Source organism: Coregonus lavaretus, assembly GCF_964263955.1.
Source record: "Coregonus lavaretus genome assembly, contig: HAP1_SCAFFOLD_7582, whole genome shotgun sequence".
In the NCBI taxonomy this organism is placed as follows: Eukaryota; Metazoa; Chordata; class Actinopteri; order Salmoniformes; family Salmonidae; genus Coregonus; species Coregonus lavaretus.
The window spans coordinates 4,979-25,893 of NW_028157892.1; the positions used below are offsets into that span (position 1 = coordinate 4,979).

The window sequence follows — 20,915 nt, forward strand, 5'->3', positions numbered from 1 at the left end:
TTTGCTTCATGCAAAGTATTCATATTTCGAAATCAATATCTATTATGTTTGATCAAGCAATGGCATTGATTTGTGTGAGAATGCCATTCAGCGATAGAGCTGCTGAGATTTGATTTTCAACAGGACAGGACAGGACAGGCTTTTTAAAGTCAGCGAGTTTACAAGTATTAAACATAGCCGGGTAGGATTAATCTGTAAAGTAATGCAGAATTATTTAATTTATGGTTAGGCCAATGTACAAACACACCAACTAGAGGATATACATTAGATTGGACAGAAAATAGTGATCTATCGCAGTGTTTCTCAACCCCTGGTCCGTGAGCGGCACCGGTCCCTGAGATACTGCTGAACAATCCCTGAAACCGATTTAGCCCGTAGTAACGTGCCAATTTTTATTTAAGCGGCCCTCCAAGAAAGAAGGACTAGGCCTATAGCTTACTGATCCTTGGTAGGTGTACAGTAAATGTTGAGATACAGGGCTTCCTAATATTGCACTGCACCCCCCCCCCCCCCCCCACACTTATGCCCTCAGAACAGCCTCAACTTGTGGGGGATGGACTCTACAAGGTGTTGCTGGTCCCATGTTGACTCCAATGCTTCCCACAGTTGTGTCAAGTTGGCTGGATGTCCTTTGGGTGGTGGACCATTCTTGATACACAGGAAACTGTTGAGTGTGAAAAACCCAGCAGCGTTACAGTTCTTGACACCTACTACCATACCTCTCAATTGTCTCAAGGCTTAAAAATATTTCTTTAACCTGTCTCCTCCCCTTCATCTACACTGATTGAAGTGTATTTAACAAGTGACTTCAATAAGGGATCATAGCTTTCACCTGGATTCACCTGGTCAGCCTATATCATGGAAAGAGCAGGTGTTCCTAATGTTTTGTACACTCAGTGTATATAAATCTAGGCCTATAACTTAGTCTAAACTAAGGTTCACATTGGGCCTATTTATATTTCTATAGATGTGAGTGATGTGATGATTTGCCTTGTAATAATCCTCTCTCTTCCCCATTTGTGTTTTCCAGATACTAATATGAGGAAACCTTTATATGCCCCAGATCCTGGAGAACGTCAGGGCCCCGTCAGTTGTTGTGTTTAGAGGACTATGCTCTCCTCGACACCGTAAGGCAAGCGCTAGTGCTAAACCAGCCAGAGTCAGAGCAGCCTCACCGCCAGCCTGAGCCTCAACCTCCACCTATGCAACAGCGATGGAACTGATGCTCCCAGGTGCTGACATGTGGTCCCAGAAGGACTCCTTCCCCCTGAGCAGAAGGCATCACTACCTCCACGTCCGGAGAAAACTGAGGCCCATAAGGATTCTAGCGTTCGTCCTCAGCATCGTGACCCTCAGCACAGTCTTCTCGTTGGGTGCCTTCCAGTGGACTATTTCTTCTATGGGGCTTGATGGAAATGGAGGTGATCTACTTTCCTCCTCCCCCGCTGCTATGTCCGAGGGAGACCTACTGCAGTCGGCCCCCCACAGAACTCTGCTCACCACCAAGCACCAGGGAGGCCATAATGTCTCCATGATGGAGGACATGCCCGTGGCCATGAAGTCTTCCATGGACGAGATGAACCAGGGGGACTACCCCACAGATCTCTTCGACCTGGAGCAGAGAAGGCAGGGGGCCGTGTGTCTGCACATGTTTGGGATGTTGTACATGTTCATCGCCTTAGCCATTGTGTGCGACGAGTTCTTTGTCCCGGCCCTGACTGTGATCACAGAGAAACTACAGATCTCGGATGACGTTGCCGGGGCAACCTTCATGGCAGCCGGGGGTTCTGCGCCGGAACTATTCACCTCCGTCATCGGGGTGTTCATCTCCCACAGCAATGTGGGCATAGGAACCATTGTGGGTTCGGCCGTGTTCAACATCCTGTTTGTCATCGGGATGTGCGCGTTGTTCTCCAAGGAGGTTCTCCAGCTGACCTGGTGGCCCCTCTTTAGAGATGTCTCCTTCTACATCATTGGCCTGTTGATGCTCATCATATTCTTTTTGGATAACCAGATCCTTCTGTGGGAAAGTATCGGCTTGCTGATGTGCTACGTTTGTTATGTGACATTTATGAAGTTCAATGCAAATGTAGAGACCTTCATAAAGAGTAAATTGGGCCAGAACCAAGTGGATGAGTTGGAGGCCGCTCCTAAGGTGAGTTTTGCCGCCACCTTTTCGTCCACAGATGTATTCTTGACTCACGTTCCTTTCATCTTTAGCAGGAGGCTGCACGCATGCAGTGTAAGGGAAGGGTATTTAAAAGTCGCCCTGCAGGCCAGGTAGACAGACAGATACCAAACCTCTGCCTGCCCAGGGATTAACATTGGGTTTAGCTGCATGTCACCTGTGCATGGCCACACAGAGATGGCCCTCCCTATTCGTGCTGACTAAGTCAAACCGCCAAGCAGGTGGCTCCATGGAATGTTCCATCCACTCCCATATTAAACACCAGGCCTCTGATCCCTTTGCAAAGCTGTCTCACCATACATACAGTAGTCGCAGTAGTCAGTCAACTAACTTTACGCACTCTAGTTTTCCCTTAAACGTTTTAAACATACTACTACACACAAGACACATTTACACAACCAATGTTTAAGATATATTTATATGACATTTAAGTATTGAATATGTTGACTTTTGATCTTCTTGATGATAGATACTGTAATTACACACCATTTATTAACTTTGTCATTAACTTCGACATTCATCGACCTATAGGAAATCGGTTACACATTAACTGGTTTACTGAATTCAGTGGTCTGTGGTTATCTGAGGGAGTTTTAAACATTGGAACGAACCAACTATCGACTTATACCAGGAATTGTCAATTTCTGTAATGGGCTACAAATGGGGGAGGGTGGTTGCTATGACAAGGTCTCTCAATGTTTTGAGATTCCAATTCTTATTATCAACATGGCTCCAGAGGGTAGTTTGGTGCGGCCACATTTCTTCAAAGGATAGACATGTTTGAGTGGATAGGCCCAATAATGTGCACCGCACAGTGTGTCCCCTTGAACCAACTTCTCAACAACTGTATTCATTAAATATCTCTTCATGACCAGAGTTGAGATAAAGACAGTAGGCTAAAGTAGCTTGAGCATTCACCGTTTTCTTAAAACTCCCACATGTACAAAACATCATTACTTTATTATCAAGATCGGCTAGCTAGTATTTTTCCAGAAATGCTGGCCCTAATGTAAAAAAAAACAACAACAACCCAACTTCAGATTTTAAGGAGGCTATACATACATTTACATGGGATACAATATTTAGGGCCAACCCCAAAAGACACAGCAAATAAATTGATGTGCATAGATATAGATCGAATAAATAAAAAAGATGTATCATTATCATTCAAAACTCTACTGTTGTGACATATCTCCTACATGTGTCCAACCTGCTGTGTTCTTGTCTTTGTCTTCAGTTGGAGTCTGATTCATTGCTCTCAGATGTTATATACTCAGAGTCACACTCTTACGGAGCACAGGTGAACCCTAGCTGGATGTTGACTGTGAATCTTAGGGCTTACCTGTAGCTTTTTACCTGTATTGCATCCCAATTACAGATCTTCAGGGGTTTATACTTTAATACTCCTGTACAATTTGTACTAAATTATAGGCCTGTATTTGGCATTTAGAAGAAAATAATATCCATACGTACTAATTATTATCATCGTCACACATGGAGACACACTAGATATTGTAAAGAAATATCTAGCAAGAGGTTTGATATATGATTCCAGCAAGCAGTACTTTTCAATTCATTTAAATGAATTCATGATAACTAAATGACGAGCCAAATTGTTTTCTTTATGTAAGGACCAATGTTGGAGTGACAGCAACAGTTAGTGGGTAGCAGAAAACTTTTATCTTACATCTTTACACAACATACAGTATTTGATCAGTAGTTATTTGATGTGTGGTACGTTCAGTTTACACCTCGGATTTTAACATTGAGATACAAGTGCCATTATTAAACCAAACTTGAAGAGCAAGTTACTATTTCTATCATCGAGGGGATATAGAATCTCTGTTTGTATTCTGTCCTTCTGAGAAAACTGCCCTGTTCACAAGGATTCTCTCATCCTTGTACTGGTCTGACTCCTTGGGGCTTTTTTTTTTAACCAGCCGGCACATGATGTACGACTTGCTTGCCCTCATATGTCTGTAGTTCTTAAGTAATCCCTCTGCAAATCCTCCAATCCATTTACCACAGCTAATTTTAGCAAGGTGATACTGCTGGTGTGGAGAGCAAAACTCACCCAACACTTTGTAAACGTAAAAAAAAAAAAAAAAAAAATTGTGTTTATCGTTTTGTAATTCAAAGTAAAGTCTGTGCTTTTAACCCAAGCCATATATATATATATATATATATATATATATGTGTGTAGAGAGAGAGATGTATAGATATGTAACATGGTGGAAGTCAGGAAGAACTCACCATACTTGATTATTCTAAGACTCCAATCCTTCTTAAACCCTTATCTAACCATTTGTGACGACAGCAAATATAAAGCGACTGACTCCTGGGCTGGGCCCGGTTTCCCAAAAGCATCTCAAGGCTAAGTTCATTGTTATCGTTAGAGCATCGTTAAAGCTCCGAGCTGTTTCCCAAAACCATCATTAGTAAAGTTGCACTTGAAAACGCTCACTATTTACCAACTGCCTCCAGACCACTCGTAGAAGAGCTAAGTGTGTCATTAGATGCTTATTTGCCCTTCTGCGTCACTTTATACACAGAAAATCTTAACATAGCATCAAAATGTTGAGGCCTATCTGTATCTCTGTGACCGGCCGCCGATAACTTCAGAACTTCAGAACAAATTAGCCAATGTTTTTGCAATTGTTACAAACAAGCAAGGGATACAAATATTCTTCAAATTAAAAGAGATGACTGCAATAAAATATAAGTATAGTATAGGCTACATAGGCCTATATATTAAAATCATCTTAAAATAAATGTAATGTTCAATCAATTGAGTTTTTTTGCTAATTGTAGGCGACTGTATGTAATTGCCTCACTATATTTAATGTTGTGTAACAACGTGCGCAATACTTAATTTGTGATCTGGTGCATTATTATAGGGTTAGCGTTAGAATAAGCTGCCTCAATATTTGCAGCCATAAGTGATAATATCTCTATAGAAGCTGATCTGTCGTCAGTACTGTGGAATAATTATAATGACTTGAAAGGAGAACGCTGATTTCTTTCGATCCTATCAGTATCGACACATTATCCAACAACACACTTCCTGAACGTTTTCTCTATGTGGTGTTTTGAGAAATGCATGATCTTCAGCTGTTATAGGAACGATGCATCGTTAAAACGCTCCTAAGCTTAATGCTGCGTTCATAACCAAATGGGAAGGTGGTATTTACCACATATGACCCGCCAACTCGTAATTAGTAGTGGGAAACTTGTCTATCATCCCTGAGCTCCAACTTCTCCCACATGCTGACCTCTGACGTCACCTACTAAGGAAAATACCTAAATAACAGCATTTTCGGCAGTTAAATGTAACAACTAAACATTGTTTTCCTTAGCAATCTATTAACATGGTTTTCGAACACTATAATTTGTTTACAAGCATGATAGCTGTACTTTTAGTTCATGGTTGTTGCATCTTGTTGGCCACTAGCCAATCAGCGTTTCTTAACAAAGTTCAAAGCACATGAATGCATCCAACTGGTATTTATGACTTCACAACTGGTAATTATGTCCTTCCCACTTGGTTATGAACACAGCATTAAAATCGTAGACATTGTTTAATGTTGCATTTATATTTTTGTTCAGTATAATACACTAGCATACAGTACTTAGAATTAAGCAATGTATTGGGAATGCATTCTAAATAGTATGCTAGTATGGACATTGGAACTCACATGTAAGAGCTTTTAACCAGCATGATCTGACTGCACTAGGAATTGGAATATCTAAGCGTTTGCCTGAGATTTTTTGCAAGAGACAAAACTACATGCTTATTTTGCAGGGCAAAATCCTCACTGACATTTTAAATAGAAAGCATCCACCAATGTTCACGTATTTCCATCAACATTTTCCTTTTAATCATGCCTCTCAATCACATGTAAATGGTTGTGGACCATGTTGTAAATGGCCATGCTTCCCTAATATTTAGTAAAGGTCTCTCCAACCCTGTTCCTGGAGAGCTACTGTCCTGTAGGTTTTCACTTCAACCCTAATCAAGCACACCTGATTCTAATAATTACCTGGTTGATAAGCTGAATCAGGTTAGTTACAACTGGGGTTGGAGCGAAAACCTACAGCAGGGTAGCTCTCCAGGAATAGAGTTGGAGAGCCCTGCTTTAGTATAATGTTTACCTTTATTGTGAGGGTTCACTTCCTGTTCCTGTGCTAAACCCCAGGGCCACAATTGACCAATATGCTACAGTGTGTTTCATTGGCTCAGAAATAGGGAAGACCATAAAAACAGCTGATGTATTGTCTACATTGCTTATGCTCCAGTCTTTATTATTAATTATAACTAAAAGGGTACTTGTATTGTGATTGGGTTAACTTCTTTCCCATGCAGAAAGGGTACCGGTAATACACTTAAAACTTTATTCTATATCCAATATCTTGATGGACACTGTGACCCTTAAGGGTTGTAACCCCACCCAAGTAACAACCAATATTCAACCAATATAAAATAAGTGTAATAAAAGTGTGAGGTGTGAATCAAATGTCACGTTGTGACATGTGAAGGTTGTTGTGAGAGTTCCCATGAAGGGTTTGAAATTACCGTTCTAAATACGGTTATCTCTGTGGATTAATCCTCTCTAAGTCTGGGAGCTTGGTGGGTCAGGTGGACACAATTGACTTCTGCCTTGCAAGGAGCCTTGCAAAAACTCCCGGCTTTGCAGAGAGCCCTGGCTGGCTGTCACTTATGGCTTCAGTATACTGTGAATTATAGTTATTTCAAAAGCTTAATATGTTCCTTATAAAGAACTTAAATATCATTTTGATTGGCAGTTTGAATTGATTACACTTAAATTAATCAAATTACATAACAAGCACATTCCAATGGTGCAGTTACCCCCTGCAGTGCAAGTTTGATTGAATTCCAGACTATTTCCTGTTATTGACGCACTGAAAGAAGTAAATAATATGCATTTGATATATATGTTGATTTTCTCGTCCAGATATTTCTTATAGTACAGTGTGTACATGTATGTATGTATGTATGTATGTATGTATGTATGTATGTATGTATGTATGTATGTATGTATGTATGTATGTATGTATGTATGTCCAGTTTGTGTGTTTGCATGTATGTTTATGTATGAAAACACTGCAAATTCCCTCTCCAAGCCATTCCCCAGGATTTTGGTAAATATGGTGTTAGCTAGGAGGACATGTCTAGTGTTTGAATGCGCTTCTATAGCAAAAACACTTTCTGGAAAATAGTACTTAAAGTAAAACAAATACGTATGTTTCCATTGTTATTGCAGAGGTATAAAATAAGTTAGGGAGTCCAAGCTACTTTATATAAAAACAATGGCAGTGAAAAAGATCCCTATTATTCTATTAACTTTAATTAACTTCAATTACCCTGTTTGTGGATCAAATGGATCACCTATTAGTGCATTGTTTACTCATACCCAGATTCTGTAGCTAGAGACATCTATGTCTCTGTTATAATTTATATTGATATAACTATCAATTTGATGAGGTTCTATTATGATTATATTAATCACAGTTCATCCTGTGCTCCTTTCTTTTTGGTATCTTTTTGGTATTAGTTTTTATATGTAGACTCATACATAATTCACCTCATAAAATGTTTGTCTAGATAGGCCTACAGAATTTGTCGAGTCATGATTTGTTCTTTAATATATATATATATATATACTTTCCTGCAGTCAAATGACCAAATCGCCCTCTAGTGGCCTCATGGGTGGAATGTACTTTTTGTTCATAATTTCATAATTAATAAGCAAATTTTTTTTTTGTCAAACGGTTTTGTTATATTTAAGTCTTCTGTGATGTATATAAAGTGTAATATTGGGACGCAAACTGAAAATTGAATACATTTCAACTCTATTTCTGACATGATACAGGTGTCTTCTTGTTTTTAAGCCCATAACCATGTGTGTTAGGTGTATACCTTTGTATCAAAGTAGATTTGTTTAAGACTACCAAGAAACACTCTGTGTGACCCTGATTTAGCCCACTGCAGTAAAGGGTTACTGCTATAAGCTATAGAATAGTATAAGGCCAATGACTTTTCAGTTGAACAAAGATGGATTTATTAAATATTATTGCTATATTTGTATTGCGGCTACCCAATTTGTTGCTACCCTATTTGTGGCTATGACGAAAACCTAAAGTTTCTGCAAACTAAGCAACCTATTCTCCAAACCCACTCCCCTCCTGACCTAGGTGGGAGTTCTGTTAAGAATCCATTTTCGTACTGTCAGTGTTAATGTCCTGTCAACATCAAATCAAATGTATTCGTCACATACACAGTTTACAGCAGGTATAAAAGGTGCAGGGAAATGCTTATGTGCTAGTGATGATAATGGTGCCCATTTCAGATCAGATTAGACGCAGAAGACCAACTGTTAAGCAAACTGGTCAGTGTGGTGATAACGGGACCGGTTGGAAATGTGAAAGTGTTTTGGCGGTGGTTTCAGAGTGGATAAAAAGCACTATGTCTGTACATTTGACGTTTTAGTCATTGAACAGGCACTCTTATCCAGAGCCACTTACAGGAGCAATGAGTTAATTGCCTTGCTCAAGGGCACATCGAGAGATTTTTCACCTAGTTGCCTCGGGGATTCGAACCAGCGAGCTTTCGGTTATTAGCCCAATGTTCTTAACCGCTAGACTACCTGCCTGCCACAGTACACCAGGCTACAATGCAAACCTCCAGCAGCTCTCCATCTAGTCAGTCCATCCATTCCTAACCTTAAGCTCCGGCAGCAGATGCTCTGCAGGTTATTTGGCTCAATGCCTAATAAATAACCCTTAGGGCCATGTGAGCATTAGGCAACAGCCAACCGCCGGGAATCAAACACAGCACAGGGCCTTAGCCTTCCTTACTGGAAAAGCCTTAGTTAGTTTGGGCATTCACATGGCTAACGCTCATCCGCTAACACTTTGAGAGACAGCTACTAGTGCCTATGGATGGATCCTCCTAACCCCAATGAAAGCACTAACTAGACTACATGACTCAGTCTACATTGATACAAAATGGTTGTGTAATTGTCCCATTTTCTGGTAGACAAATAACAGGGCTGTTCAGGGTTTTTAACTCTGCTAATTCAAGAAAATAGTTGAAATTCAGTATTTTTTATTGGTAATCATAATCTATTATTTTAGAATTGAAACGTACAGTAGTTGACTACAGTGTGGCTAATACTTGGCCTATGTCTGGTTAGTCAAATTGCTTCTGTAACTCAAAACTCTTAGCTCCTATAATTCAAGATGTTTCTTCTTCCGTTTTAAAAGGTACATGTTACTAGGATTGTCATGCATTCCTATTCTCTTGTTTTGTGGTGTGAAGATACATAGTTAGCTATAGTATAACAATGTGTCTGAGCACAGCAAGCTCCTGAGGTGTTGCACAGTTCTGTTGTCTTTGCACAGGGTTGTATTGAAGTTATTCAAATCAAATCCAAATGTGCTTGTCACATGCGCCAAATACAACAGGTGTAGACCTTACCGTGAAATGCTTACTTACAAGCCCTTAATCAACAATGCAGTTTAAGAAATACATTTTTGTAGACGCTCTTATCCAGAGCGCCTTACAGTTAGTGAGTGCATACATTTTTATACTGCCACAAAGACCAGGGAGGTTTTCCAATGCCTCACAAAGAAGAGCACCTATTGGTAGATAAAAAAATAAATGACAAAATAAGCAGACATTGAATATCCCTTTGAGCATGGTGAAGTTATTAATTACACTTTGGATGGTGTATTAATACACCCAGTCACTACAAAGATACAGGTGTCCTTCCTAACTCAGATGCTGGAGAAGAAGGAAACCGCTCAAGGATTTCAACATGAGGCCAATGGTTACTTTACAACAGTTACAGAATTGAATGGCTGTGATAGGAAAAAACTGAGGATGGATTAACAACATTGTAGTTACTAATTGACAGAAGAAAAAAAATCAAAAACATGCATCCAGTTTGCAACGAGGCACAAAAAAAATACTGCAAAGAATTTGGCAAAGCAATTCACTTTTTGTCCTGAATACAAAGTGTTATGTTTGGGGCAAATCCAATACAACACATTACTGAGTACCACTCTTCATATTTTCAAGCGTGGTGGTGGCTACATCATGCTATGGGTATGCTTGTAATCATTAAGGACTGGGGAGGATAAAAAAGAAACTGAATAGTGCGAAGCACAGGCAATATCCTAGAAGAAAACCTGGTTCAGTCTGCTTTTCACCAGACAATGGAAGAGGAATTCACCTTTCAGCAGGACAATAACCTAAATCTACACTGGAGTTGCTAACCAAGAAGACAGTGAATGTTCCTGAGTGGCCGAGTTACAGTTTTGACTTAAATCTATTTGAAAATCTATGGCAAGACCTGAAAATGATTGTATAGCAACAACCATTTTGACAGAGCTTGAAGAATTTTGAATGAATAATGGGCAAATGTTGCACAATCCAGGTGTGGAAAGCCCTTAGAGACTTACCCAGAAAGACTCACAGCTGTAATCACTGCCAAAGGTGCTTCTACAAAGTATTGACTCAGGGATGTAAATATTTCTGTAAATGACATTTTTCTGTAGTTCATTTTCAACAAATTTGCCAACATTTTTAAAAACACTTTTTCACTTTATTATGGGGTATTGTGTGTAGATGGATGAAAAAACAAAAACAATTTAATCCATTTTGAATTCCGGCTGTAACGCAACAAAATGTGGAATAAGTCAAGGGGTATGAAAACTTTCTGACTGCACTGTACATTATAAATTCAAACGTTACCTTAACCAGTATACGCAGCACCCTACCCTCTAGTCTACTCATCGTGTCTACAGTTATTAACTATTGAAGACTATGCAGTCCTCTAAATATATCATTAGAAGGAATCCAAAAGCAATCCTCTATAGAAGTTAACAGAAAGGGCACGTTACGTTGTGCAACAGTGGTGTGTATGTAGGTACGCCACACGGCACAAACCAAATGTTCCAATGTTCTCATACAATCATAGGATATTTTGCATTTTGCTTCGTGCATTCCCAACACGCCATGTCATCTTAGCATGTTTTGCTATACATGTCCCATACTATTCATCAATGTATCCCATTCAAATAAGTCTTCACAAATGGCTGTCCTATTTTAGACAGGGAAACCTACTGCTTGCTATGGTATCATACTGTACCTTACATTCCAAACATAAAAGCAGTATGCTTTCTCAATTTAATTTCTCTCTCAAACAGTTGTGTAGGGATTCTGTCTCCACAACTGTCCTGTATATGTCCTCTGAAGAACTGTTGGCTTTAGATTAGAGGAGCTGCATCTGTAGGTTTTGTGTTGGCAACACCCTGAGCCGCCATGTCTTCCCAGCTGCATTACAACATTTACATTCTCTATGGATCATTCTGAAACTGTCTTGCCTACTGACAGTTTGATATCCTGATAATTTAGCATGATGGCTGCTTTTATTTCATTCATTAGGCTACATTGTGTTGTCAATAACGAGCATTTCTTGGCAGATTATATTTTCTGTTTTCGTGTGACTTCATACATGCACGTCTGTCTCTTTTTCTTGTTACTTCTTTCCTTTGAAGGCAAGCACGGGTGACGACGAGAACAAGTTGACGGTATGTTTATGTTCTGTTGTGGCATCTTTAATCTGTACTTGTATGTGTCTGTCACATTGACAGTACTGAATATCCAGTGTTGTTAAGCAAGCACAGAAAGCATGTTGCCATAGAAAGCAATGCTGCATGCATACAATGAAATATAAAGGTCTACAAATGTGTCAGTTAGTTTGCACCAGAGCTATGTATTTAGAGTGTTGGGCCAATGCCGTTTCTGCATTATGACACATTTACATGACACTACAACATTCTATGGCAGCCATGTTAGCTCCACATTAACATTACATGGGGAATATTTAAACAATGCTATGTAACTGAATGTCTGGAATTAGAACAAAAGTTGGCCTAACTCTCTAAATATATGGCTCTGGTTTGCACTACAAGGCACTCATTATTGACACTCACTCACTTGACATGTCACACTGTGCATTCACTGTGCAAACCGCTGTGTTCAACTGCATCATTGCTACACCACTCTGTACCAAAGACACAGATGCATTGTGAATTCAGGGTTGGGGTCAATCCAGGAAAGTAAAATCGAAACTCAATTCATACATTGAATTTCAGTTCACTTGACTGAATTGAAAACCAAATTGACTCCACCCCTGCAGCTATAGATTTGAGCTATGTATTGAAGCTATAGATTAAAGCATTGTATTAAAGCTATGGATTAGAGCTTTGTATTGAAGCTATAGATTAGAGCTATGTATTGAAGCTATAGATGATCTAGTATTGAAGCTAAAGATTAGAGCTATGTATTGAAGCTATAGATTATCGTATTGAAGCTATAGATGATCATCTGGTATAGAGATGTTAAAGCAGCTAATGCACTTGGTCTCCACTGCAGGCCAAGCCCCGTCTCCAGAGAGGAGGATCATCGGCCTCCCTCCACAACACCCTGATGAGGAATAGCATTTTCCAGCTCATGATCCACACACTGGACCCCCTCAGTGAGGGTGAGGGACTGGGTGGTAAAACAATGGGTTTTTTGACACACCTTCAATATAGACACACTTCCAATATTTATATTTGATATATTTGTTTCAATATGTTTCTGTATTAGGCATGTTTTCATAAATTCCCATTAATGGAAACATAAAATAAAATATTTGTGTGTTGAGTGTGATGGAAGGAGTCAGGCGCAGGAGGGTATTCACCGAATACAGAGTTTATTCCTTCGTTACACAAAATACGCTGGATTAGCGACAAACGAAACAGGCACAGCGGAAACTATCTACCCTGGCAATACACTGTAACGGTATCTCCATACAATACATAGGCACAGGGGAAATATTTCCCCTGGCAACAAAATGGTACGAGTAGCTCCACCGAGCTCCACTACTCTCACATTCAAACAATTACCCACAAGGACAAGACAAATGTGATGATGATAATTGGGGCGGCTGTGGTTAGTAAGCCGGTGACGATGAACGCCGAAGCCTGCCCGAACAAGGAGGGGATGCAACCTCGGCGGAAGTCTTGATCATTTGTAATGTTTTGTTATATGTTTCCATTAGTGGGGAATTCGTGGCTAGGTTCATATTGTTGGGGTTTATCACTGACTCTATATAGCAATGATTGTGTTTCAGGGCGATTCAAAGAGAAGGCCTCCATTCTTCACAAGATGGCCAAACAGAAATGTCAAGATGGCGGGGACGGGGAAAAACCCAACGGTGTCGCAGGTGAGCTTTACATTTTAAATGTTCGTAAATATGTTTCAATACTTTATATGTGTTAGCTACTATATTATAAACTGGGTGTTTCGAGCCCTGAATGCTGATTGGCTGAAAGCCATGGTATATTTAAGCAATAAGGCCTGAGGAGGTGTGGTATATGGCCAATATACCACGGCTAAGGGCTGTTCTAGGGCACGACATAACGCGGAGTGCCTGGACATAGCCCTTAGCCGTGGTATATTGGCCATATATCACAAACCCCCGAGGTGCCTTATTGCTATTATAAACTGGTTACCAACGTAATTAGAACAGGAAAAATACATGTTTTGTCATACAAATGGTATACGGTCTGATATACCATGGCTGTCAGCCAATCAGCATTCAGGGCTCGAACCACCCAGTTTATAAGAGACCGTATACCACGGGTATAATAAAACTACATTTGTAACCAGTTTATAATAGCAATAAAGTACCTCAGGGGTTTGTGGTATATGGCCAATATACCACGGCTAAGGGCTCCGCGTTGGGTTGTGCATAAGAACAGCCCTTAGCTGTGGTAAATTGGCCATAAACCACACCCCCTCAGCCTTTATTGCTTAAATATACTGTATATACATAATATATATTGTATTGCATCCTCCAGAGCCTCTCACTGTCTCTCCTTCAAGTCTAACTCCTGGCCTCTCTCTTTTTGTCTCGCTAAGCAGACAAAAACATCCCCAACAGTTCCAACGTAACAGTGGAAGTCACTTCGCCCGCGAACGGCGATATAGGACCGGTATGCTTTGTCTACCAAATACCTCCAAAATCAGTGACATGATGTTCAAGAGAGTAACTAACACACACTGGATTGAAATCGAATATGTTTTATAGCCTTGGTATTTCTGTCACTGTTACTCTCTAACCCCCCCCCCCCTCTCTGTTTGGTAGGCTGAGGAGGAGGAGGAAGATGAGGATGCTCCTCTGAGTTTGGAGTGGCCGGCGACAAACCGCAAACGAGTAACGTATCTCCTTATCCTCCCCATCGTCTTCCCTCTGTGGCTCACTCTGCCGGATGTCAGGAGAGAGGTAAGTGGAGCTGCTACACTCTTCAGACTACATTAACATTTGGGGTGTAGCTATGATTGGTTGATTGATTGGTTGGTAGGTTGATTGATTTGTGAAAATCTATGACGGTTCAAAAAGACATTGAACGTTTTCATAAACATCCTTTTTTTTTTTTTCAGACTTCCACAAAGTTCTTCCCCATAACATTCATTGGTTCCATCTGTTGGATTGCTGCCTTCTCCTACCTCATGGTGTGGTGGGCTCATCAGGTAAGCCCCTCTCTGACACCTGTCACTTTCATTCTGAGCCAATCAAAACATAGGGTTTGCTTTTATTGTTTCGACTCCTGATACAGGACAGGGTTGCGTTCAGGAGGGCCCAAAGTAAAATGTTGTGGAACGTTGCAGGTAGAAGTGCCATGAATAGAGCTGACATGATTCTTTACTCTAGAATTGAGATGACTGTTATAAGGGCAAAAATGTGTCACTCATTACCTCACCTCACCTATGGTCTTTTGATAATGGTGGCAGCATATCAGTCTACGTGTGACCACGACACATAATCCTAACAGCTAAGCAACTACCTCCAGTAAACCTACTAGCTCCACAGTCAGATCAGCGTTAACCTCGACTATAGAACAAGAGCCAACCAATCCAAACAAGATCCAGTCATTCCATTGAGTTTCAGCCATGTCTATTTCCAGTCGTCATAACTCCAAATCTGATTCTTCGTCTTTGTTTGAACAATGTAGTTAATCCATTTTAACTCTCAGGTTGGAGAGACCTTCTGGATTACAGAGGAGATCATGGGATTGACCATATTAGCAGCTGGTACCTCAATCCCTGATCTAATCACCAGTGTCATTGTAGCACGGAAAGGCTTGGGTGACATGGCTGTGTCCAGTTCAGTGGGCTCCAACATATTTGACATTACTGTGGGGTAAGTCAGTCCAAAAGCACATTTAAAATGCTTCAACTCCTGTTTGCATGAATTAGTCATTTTTTGACGTTTTCTTGGGCAAGCTGGTTACATTTGCAATGTTACAGTATTTTTTGCACAGATCTATGCTCTTTTGTCTGATGAAAATGTCACCCTAGAAGTCAAAGGATCAACTGCAACTCTGTTTTCACTTTAACACCATATAGTCTACTCTAGACAGTAACAGTCCATGTTATTTCTCTGTTCCGCTGTCTACCCTTCCAGCCTGCCGTTCCCTTGGCTCATCTACAGCCTAGTCAATGAATTCAAGGAGGTGCAGGTGAGCAGCAATGGCCTGTTCTGCGCCATCGTGCTCCTCTTCCTCATGTTACTCTTCGTCATCATCTCCATCGCCTCCTGCAAGTGGAAGATGAGCAAGGTGCTCGGAGGACTCATGTTCTTACTGTACATCTTCTTCCTGGTAACCAGCGTCATGCTGGAAGACAAGGTCATCGTGTGTCCCATCTCCATCTGAAAGCCCCCACTTTAACACCAACCCCCTGGAAACACAAACGCACCTTTTCTCACACACACACATAGAGTTCACACACTCAGATGATCCTCCTGTTGTCAATGGGGGCTTCCGTTGGGAGGAGCAGTAGAAAACTAGCCTGACTTGATTGATTCATTTAAAATGTCTGAGCACAACCTGCGGATTATAAGTCGTGAACTTTGAGCAGGGCAGACGGACCTGTCGATGAGTGATTGATTCATGATGCTACTGCCCAATGGGATGGGTTTCTCTCCGCGTCACATGACCACATCCGAGAGCTTCCATTGGTTTAAATCTGTCGTTGACTGACAGACAGGCGATTGTAATCGCGCCCATGATGGAGAGTAGGGGACCACGTCTGGTTGCTCCAATCCAGAGGACTTTGTGATATGATTAGAGAATATATTTGAATTAGTCAGGTATCAACTGTCCAACTGTTAATCTGGCTCAAAAACTTTGATAACTGTATTAAGTGGAGCTCTGGAAAAGGTCCTGCATGTCCTAACCAGAAAGTGGCAGAGAAATGGAAGAGAAGTTCAACGGATGCAAGAAATGTCAAGGCATGATGAACATGGTTGGATCCACCAACAGGTAGTTCAAAGAGAAGATAGGCTCCTTAGCTTTCATCAAGTTTACCGAACTGCAGCAAATCGAGATCAATTTGCACATGTCCTTGCTATAAGAGTGTCTGTAGATTGCATGGATCAAGTGGAAGTCTTTTTCTTGATTTTTGTAAATTAGTTTTCAGTTGTATTTATATTACAAATGCTTAATTGCAAAACCCAAAAGGTTTCTGTTCTCAAATCACAATCTAGAATTTGTACAGTTCTGATATGGTTTATAACTGGAACATGGTTGTATGAATTTGCAAAGTTTGGAAAGGTAAAAATGTATATGAAGAGAACATGGTAGTAATATGAAGAGGGTTGTTTTTGTTTGGGGCAATTTTGTTAAGTAAATATAATATAGTATTTCTAATGTTAGTTTATCTTCTGTTTCTTAACCCCAACCCATATTTTACAACTTGGTTGACACTTAATATTAAGGTGAATCCAGTTGAGTAAATCTATTGTTCCTAATGCTGCAACATTTTTATGGTTGAAAATGTAACAATACAAATTTTTCGGTAAAATATATATACACAGTACTCCACTTATTCTATATGCAAATCAGCTGTGGAACCTGACAAATGTAAATAGCTAAAATGGTCGACAGGTGTGAAATTCAGTACACCGTATGATGTAGGGACACACTATTTTAAATCACTTTCAGTGTACAACAACCCCTTTAACATTTGAAGTGGAAAACATGTAAAGGGGTTGTGAACTCTGCACAAATTATCAGTTTTCCATGTTTGATACAGTTTGTATACATCAGAATCATATAAGGAACATCTTAATATATATTTTTTATACATTATTTGTTTGCTTGTTTTCTCTGTATAATACAGCAAACAGTAACATGTATATCTGAATAACATCCTGTTTTTTTCACTTCTGATCAACTGAACAGAATAGGGGTTTAAGATTTCATATTGACCAAAGCAAAATAGCATTTGAATGATATTCTCAAAATAATCAATAGTTCTATTCTGTAAAAAAAATCGATAGGTTTCTTCTCCACTATAAGATCGATCATAAAACAATGAAATGTCAAACTATTTAGTTCCTTCAGAATTTTTACCTTACCATTACTATACGGTGCTTACCATTTGACTGGCAATGGCAAAACATATCTCTATCACAGGATTCTCCAACCATGTTCCTGGAGAGCTACCTAGGTTTTCAATCCAACCCCAGTTGTAACTAACCTGATTCAGTTTATCAACCAACTGATTATTAGAATCAGGTGCGCTAGATTAAGATTGGAGCGAGAAATTACGGGACCCCGTAGCGCTCCAGAAACAGGGTTGGAGAGCCCTGCTCTAGCGCATGAAGCATACAGTATGTGCATCACCACAATTAAGTCATTTTCTTATAAATCATTTTTAAGATGACAAGCCCAATTTTGCCATACTTATACCATAATAGTGATTTGTTATATTATCACATTCTAGTGGGCAAAACTGGTTGAAAATATGTCTTTTCGAACAGTTTTGCCATGGAAACAACGTCTTTTGAACCAGTTTTGCTCGCTGGGATATACTAAATGTGATTTTTAACAGTAATAATTGAACCATCTGAGACTGAATAGGCAAAATTTGCTACTTTATTCACAACTAAAATAATGGATTCTCTTTGTTAAACGATTTTCCATTTATTACTGTATCCCCGTCATTTTTTGTCAATTTCTCTAAGCCAATTTCATCATTGTCAATTGGTTTTCTCTCATGTATGCACTTTTTATGTATACAAACAGTTTGAAAACTGTAATGTAAACTCAAAATATGATTATTCCATCTTATATTTAGACCAATATTGCTTCCACTGCTTTAGGGTTTAATGTTATTGATATCTATAGAACACTTTTAGATTACAGATAACTTCATAACATTAGACATCCACATTGCATTAATAAAGAAAGCACTTTCATATAAATTAGTATGTAATTTCTTGATATTTTTTCAATTGATCTTATGCATGTGTAACATTTAATGTATGGATGAGTAGGAAGGAAAAACTGTCAACATACAGAACTATATGGATGGCGTGGAAGTCTATCATAATAATACATAACATACAATGAATGGCAAGGCTTTTATATTTCTGTTACATACCATATATTTAAGTATGAATCATGTATATGAATCATAATCATGTATACTTGAATCATGTATAATATTGTAAAAATCATATCAGTCATTCTGTATAAAATGTCATATGATATTAAATGAAACTTTGTTTGAAATGTAGGTGTCAGTTGCTTTATTTCAGAATCAAATCACCCAAAACTAACCAATCAAAACTATCCAATAAATGTTTTCCACTACAATATAATATACAAATATTCATTACAGGGTGCAATGGTGCATACACTGTAGATTTGGTTACCCAAGAATACAAATTTGATATGTACAAGTACATAATCCAATAGCTCCCCCTAGTGGTTGAAAAGAACCACTGCAACCCGGGCCACATTCAATTGGCAAACATTGCAGATAGAAATGTCATGAATAGAGCTGTTATGATTCCTTATTCTACTTGTCAGATGCATGTTTGTTCTTCATAAAATATTTATATCTGAACGTTCCACAATGTTTCTCCCTGTTGAACACACATCTGATTTTTTTTCTAACCATATACATACCTACGGTATGTTTTCACTTTCGACACTAATTTGTACTAGTATTTTATCACAAAATAATATAATTGCAATTAAGGAGTGTGATTTCGTATGAAAAAGGTAAAGACTACAATAATTATTTGTGTTTGGCATTTTGTATTTGACATTTTTGTAGTGCAACTCAATTGTGCAATTTAACATAAATGTCAATTTCATTTATACATGAACAGTAAAACATTCAGTTAGAACACAATCATTTCAGTCACTACTGAACATACAGTTTGTATTTTCTCTTCTTAATTAGGCACTTGCAGTCTAGTCTGCTTCATTTAATGTTTGTTTCCATCTAGTAAAAAACAACATGAAACCAGAAATATAAAACATGTCTCCTCAACTGAAACTTCAGGGCCTCTAAATAATTTCTGGATTATCGATGTTCCCACAACCATCTTTTCACTTTTCTCGGCCTGTAAATGTGCGTTGTGTTGTTTGGCATTGTGGTTACGGTATTACCATGGTTACAGTAGGCTATTACCAGTGTGTTACCAGGGTGATTACTCAACTCAGCACTGGTTGAAATCTTGCCGTAGATGCTCTCATCCTCCTCCACGTCCTCTGACGGCCTTGCCCACCAGCTGGAAGATGTCCTCGGGGGGAACGCCCTCAACGTTGTGCTCCCTGTACGTCTTTCCAAGGATTATTTGGAGGTGTATGGGCGCTCCAGGGCGCACTTGTTGAATTTGTACTCAAACTCACTCTGTAGCTAACAGATCCAATGCCTTTCATAAAGCACAGTTAAAATAGTGTGATAATTTTGTGTGTATAGGAGTATCTATTGTGCCATACCTCTGTCTCTGTCTCTGGTAGGAATTCAGTTACCACCAAAATCAGTCCTTATTAAATTGGCCAATAAATGCCCATGGTCTGTCTCAATGTCATAAGTTCACCATTTTAAATACAGCACCAGCAAAATGATAGAATGCATTTATACTAAAGTAGCTGCTAGTTTACTAGCAAGTAAGTCTGTACTCCCCAATACAGCAGCTGAGCTAACGTTAACTGATTCATTTTGCTACTATCATTACCTTGACCATCTTGATCATTTTCTTGGTGATTTCAATATCTCCCTGGTGGTTCTGTCCAATTTCTGCAATAATTAAAAAGGTTAAAGCCCCCAATCGTCCTGCCAGGACAAAGCTCGAATTTCAGAGGCCTTTTGGAAATGTGATAAATACGATTTCCTTAAAATGTTTGTAGCAATAAAATAGAAGATACAGTAGCTATGTTCGCTTGCTGAAAAAAAAAAATATATATATATATATACCATGGTACTATTGTAGTATCTGAACATTCCAGAACTTGGCTCTGCTTGCGGAAACATCTGGAAAGCATTAATATAGGGGCCCCCTAAAACAGAGGAGAGTCTGCTATGTGAAGGTCAGGGATTGGTCTATTCAAATCACGCCATATTATGTTACATAGGATAAATACCATGGTTGGAACAAAGGACGGGGAGAATAATCATTTTTAGATTGGGTTAGTTGTTCTCCGGATTTCTGCAGAAGTCTGTAAATTGATGCTGAAAATCTTTGATATAATAAACCATTATAATCAGAGTTCAGTGTCCGCGGATTTCTTGTCAACACAGCATATCAGCATCGTTGTCTCAATACCACACTATCATGTTTTATTCTGG

General features: G+C 39.3%; 1 protein-coding gene and 1 pseudogene across 2 annotated transcripts; one reads left to right on the plus strand and one right to left on the minus strand.

Moving 5' to 3' along the window:
- Positions 1–1,213: 1,213 nt before the first annotated feature.
- LOC311124666 (sodium/potassium/calcium exchanger 2-like) lies at positions 1,214–15,979 on the plus strand (the record flags this gene model as incomplete). Its single annotated transcript, XM_084198773.1, has 9 exons — positions 1,214–2,155; positions 11,771–11,803; positions 12,651–12,759; positions 13,393–13,485; positions 14,187–14,257; positions 14,410–14,547; positions 14,706–14,795; positions 15,299–15,465; positions 15,730–15,979. 9 exons carry the CDS (start codon positions 1,214–1,216, stop codon positions 15,977–15,979), a joined length of 1,893 nt encoding a protein of 630 aa, XP_084054899.1.
- Positions 15,980–19,815: 3,836 nt separating this feature from the next.
- Positions 19,816–20,460, minus strand: LOC311124665 (N-acetylneuraminate-9-phosphate synthase-like; annotated as a pseudogene). Its single transcript has 2 exons — positions 20,305–20,460; positions 19,816–19,982 (listed from the first exon to the last, which is right to left on the minus strand). The product of its transcript is annotated as an N-acetylneuraminate-9-phosphate synthase-like (transcript).
- Positions 20,461–20,915: the final 455 nt, after the last annotated feature.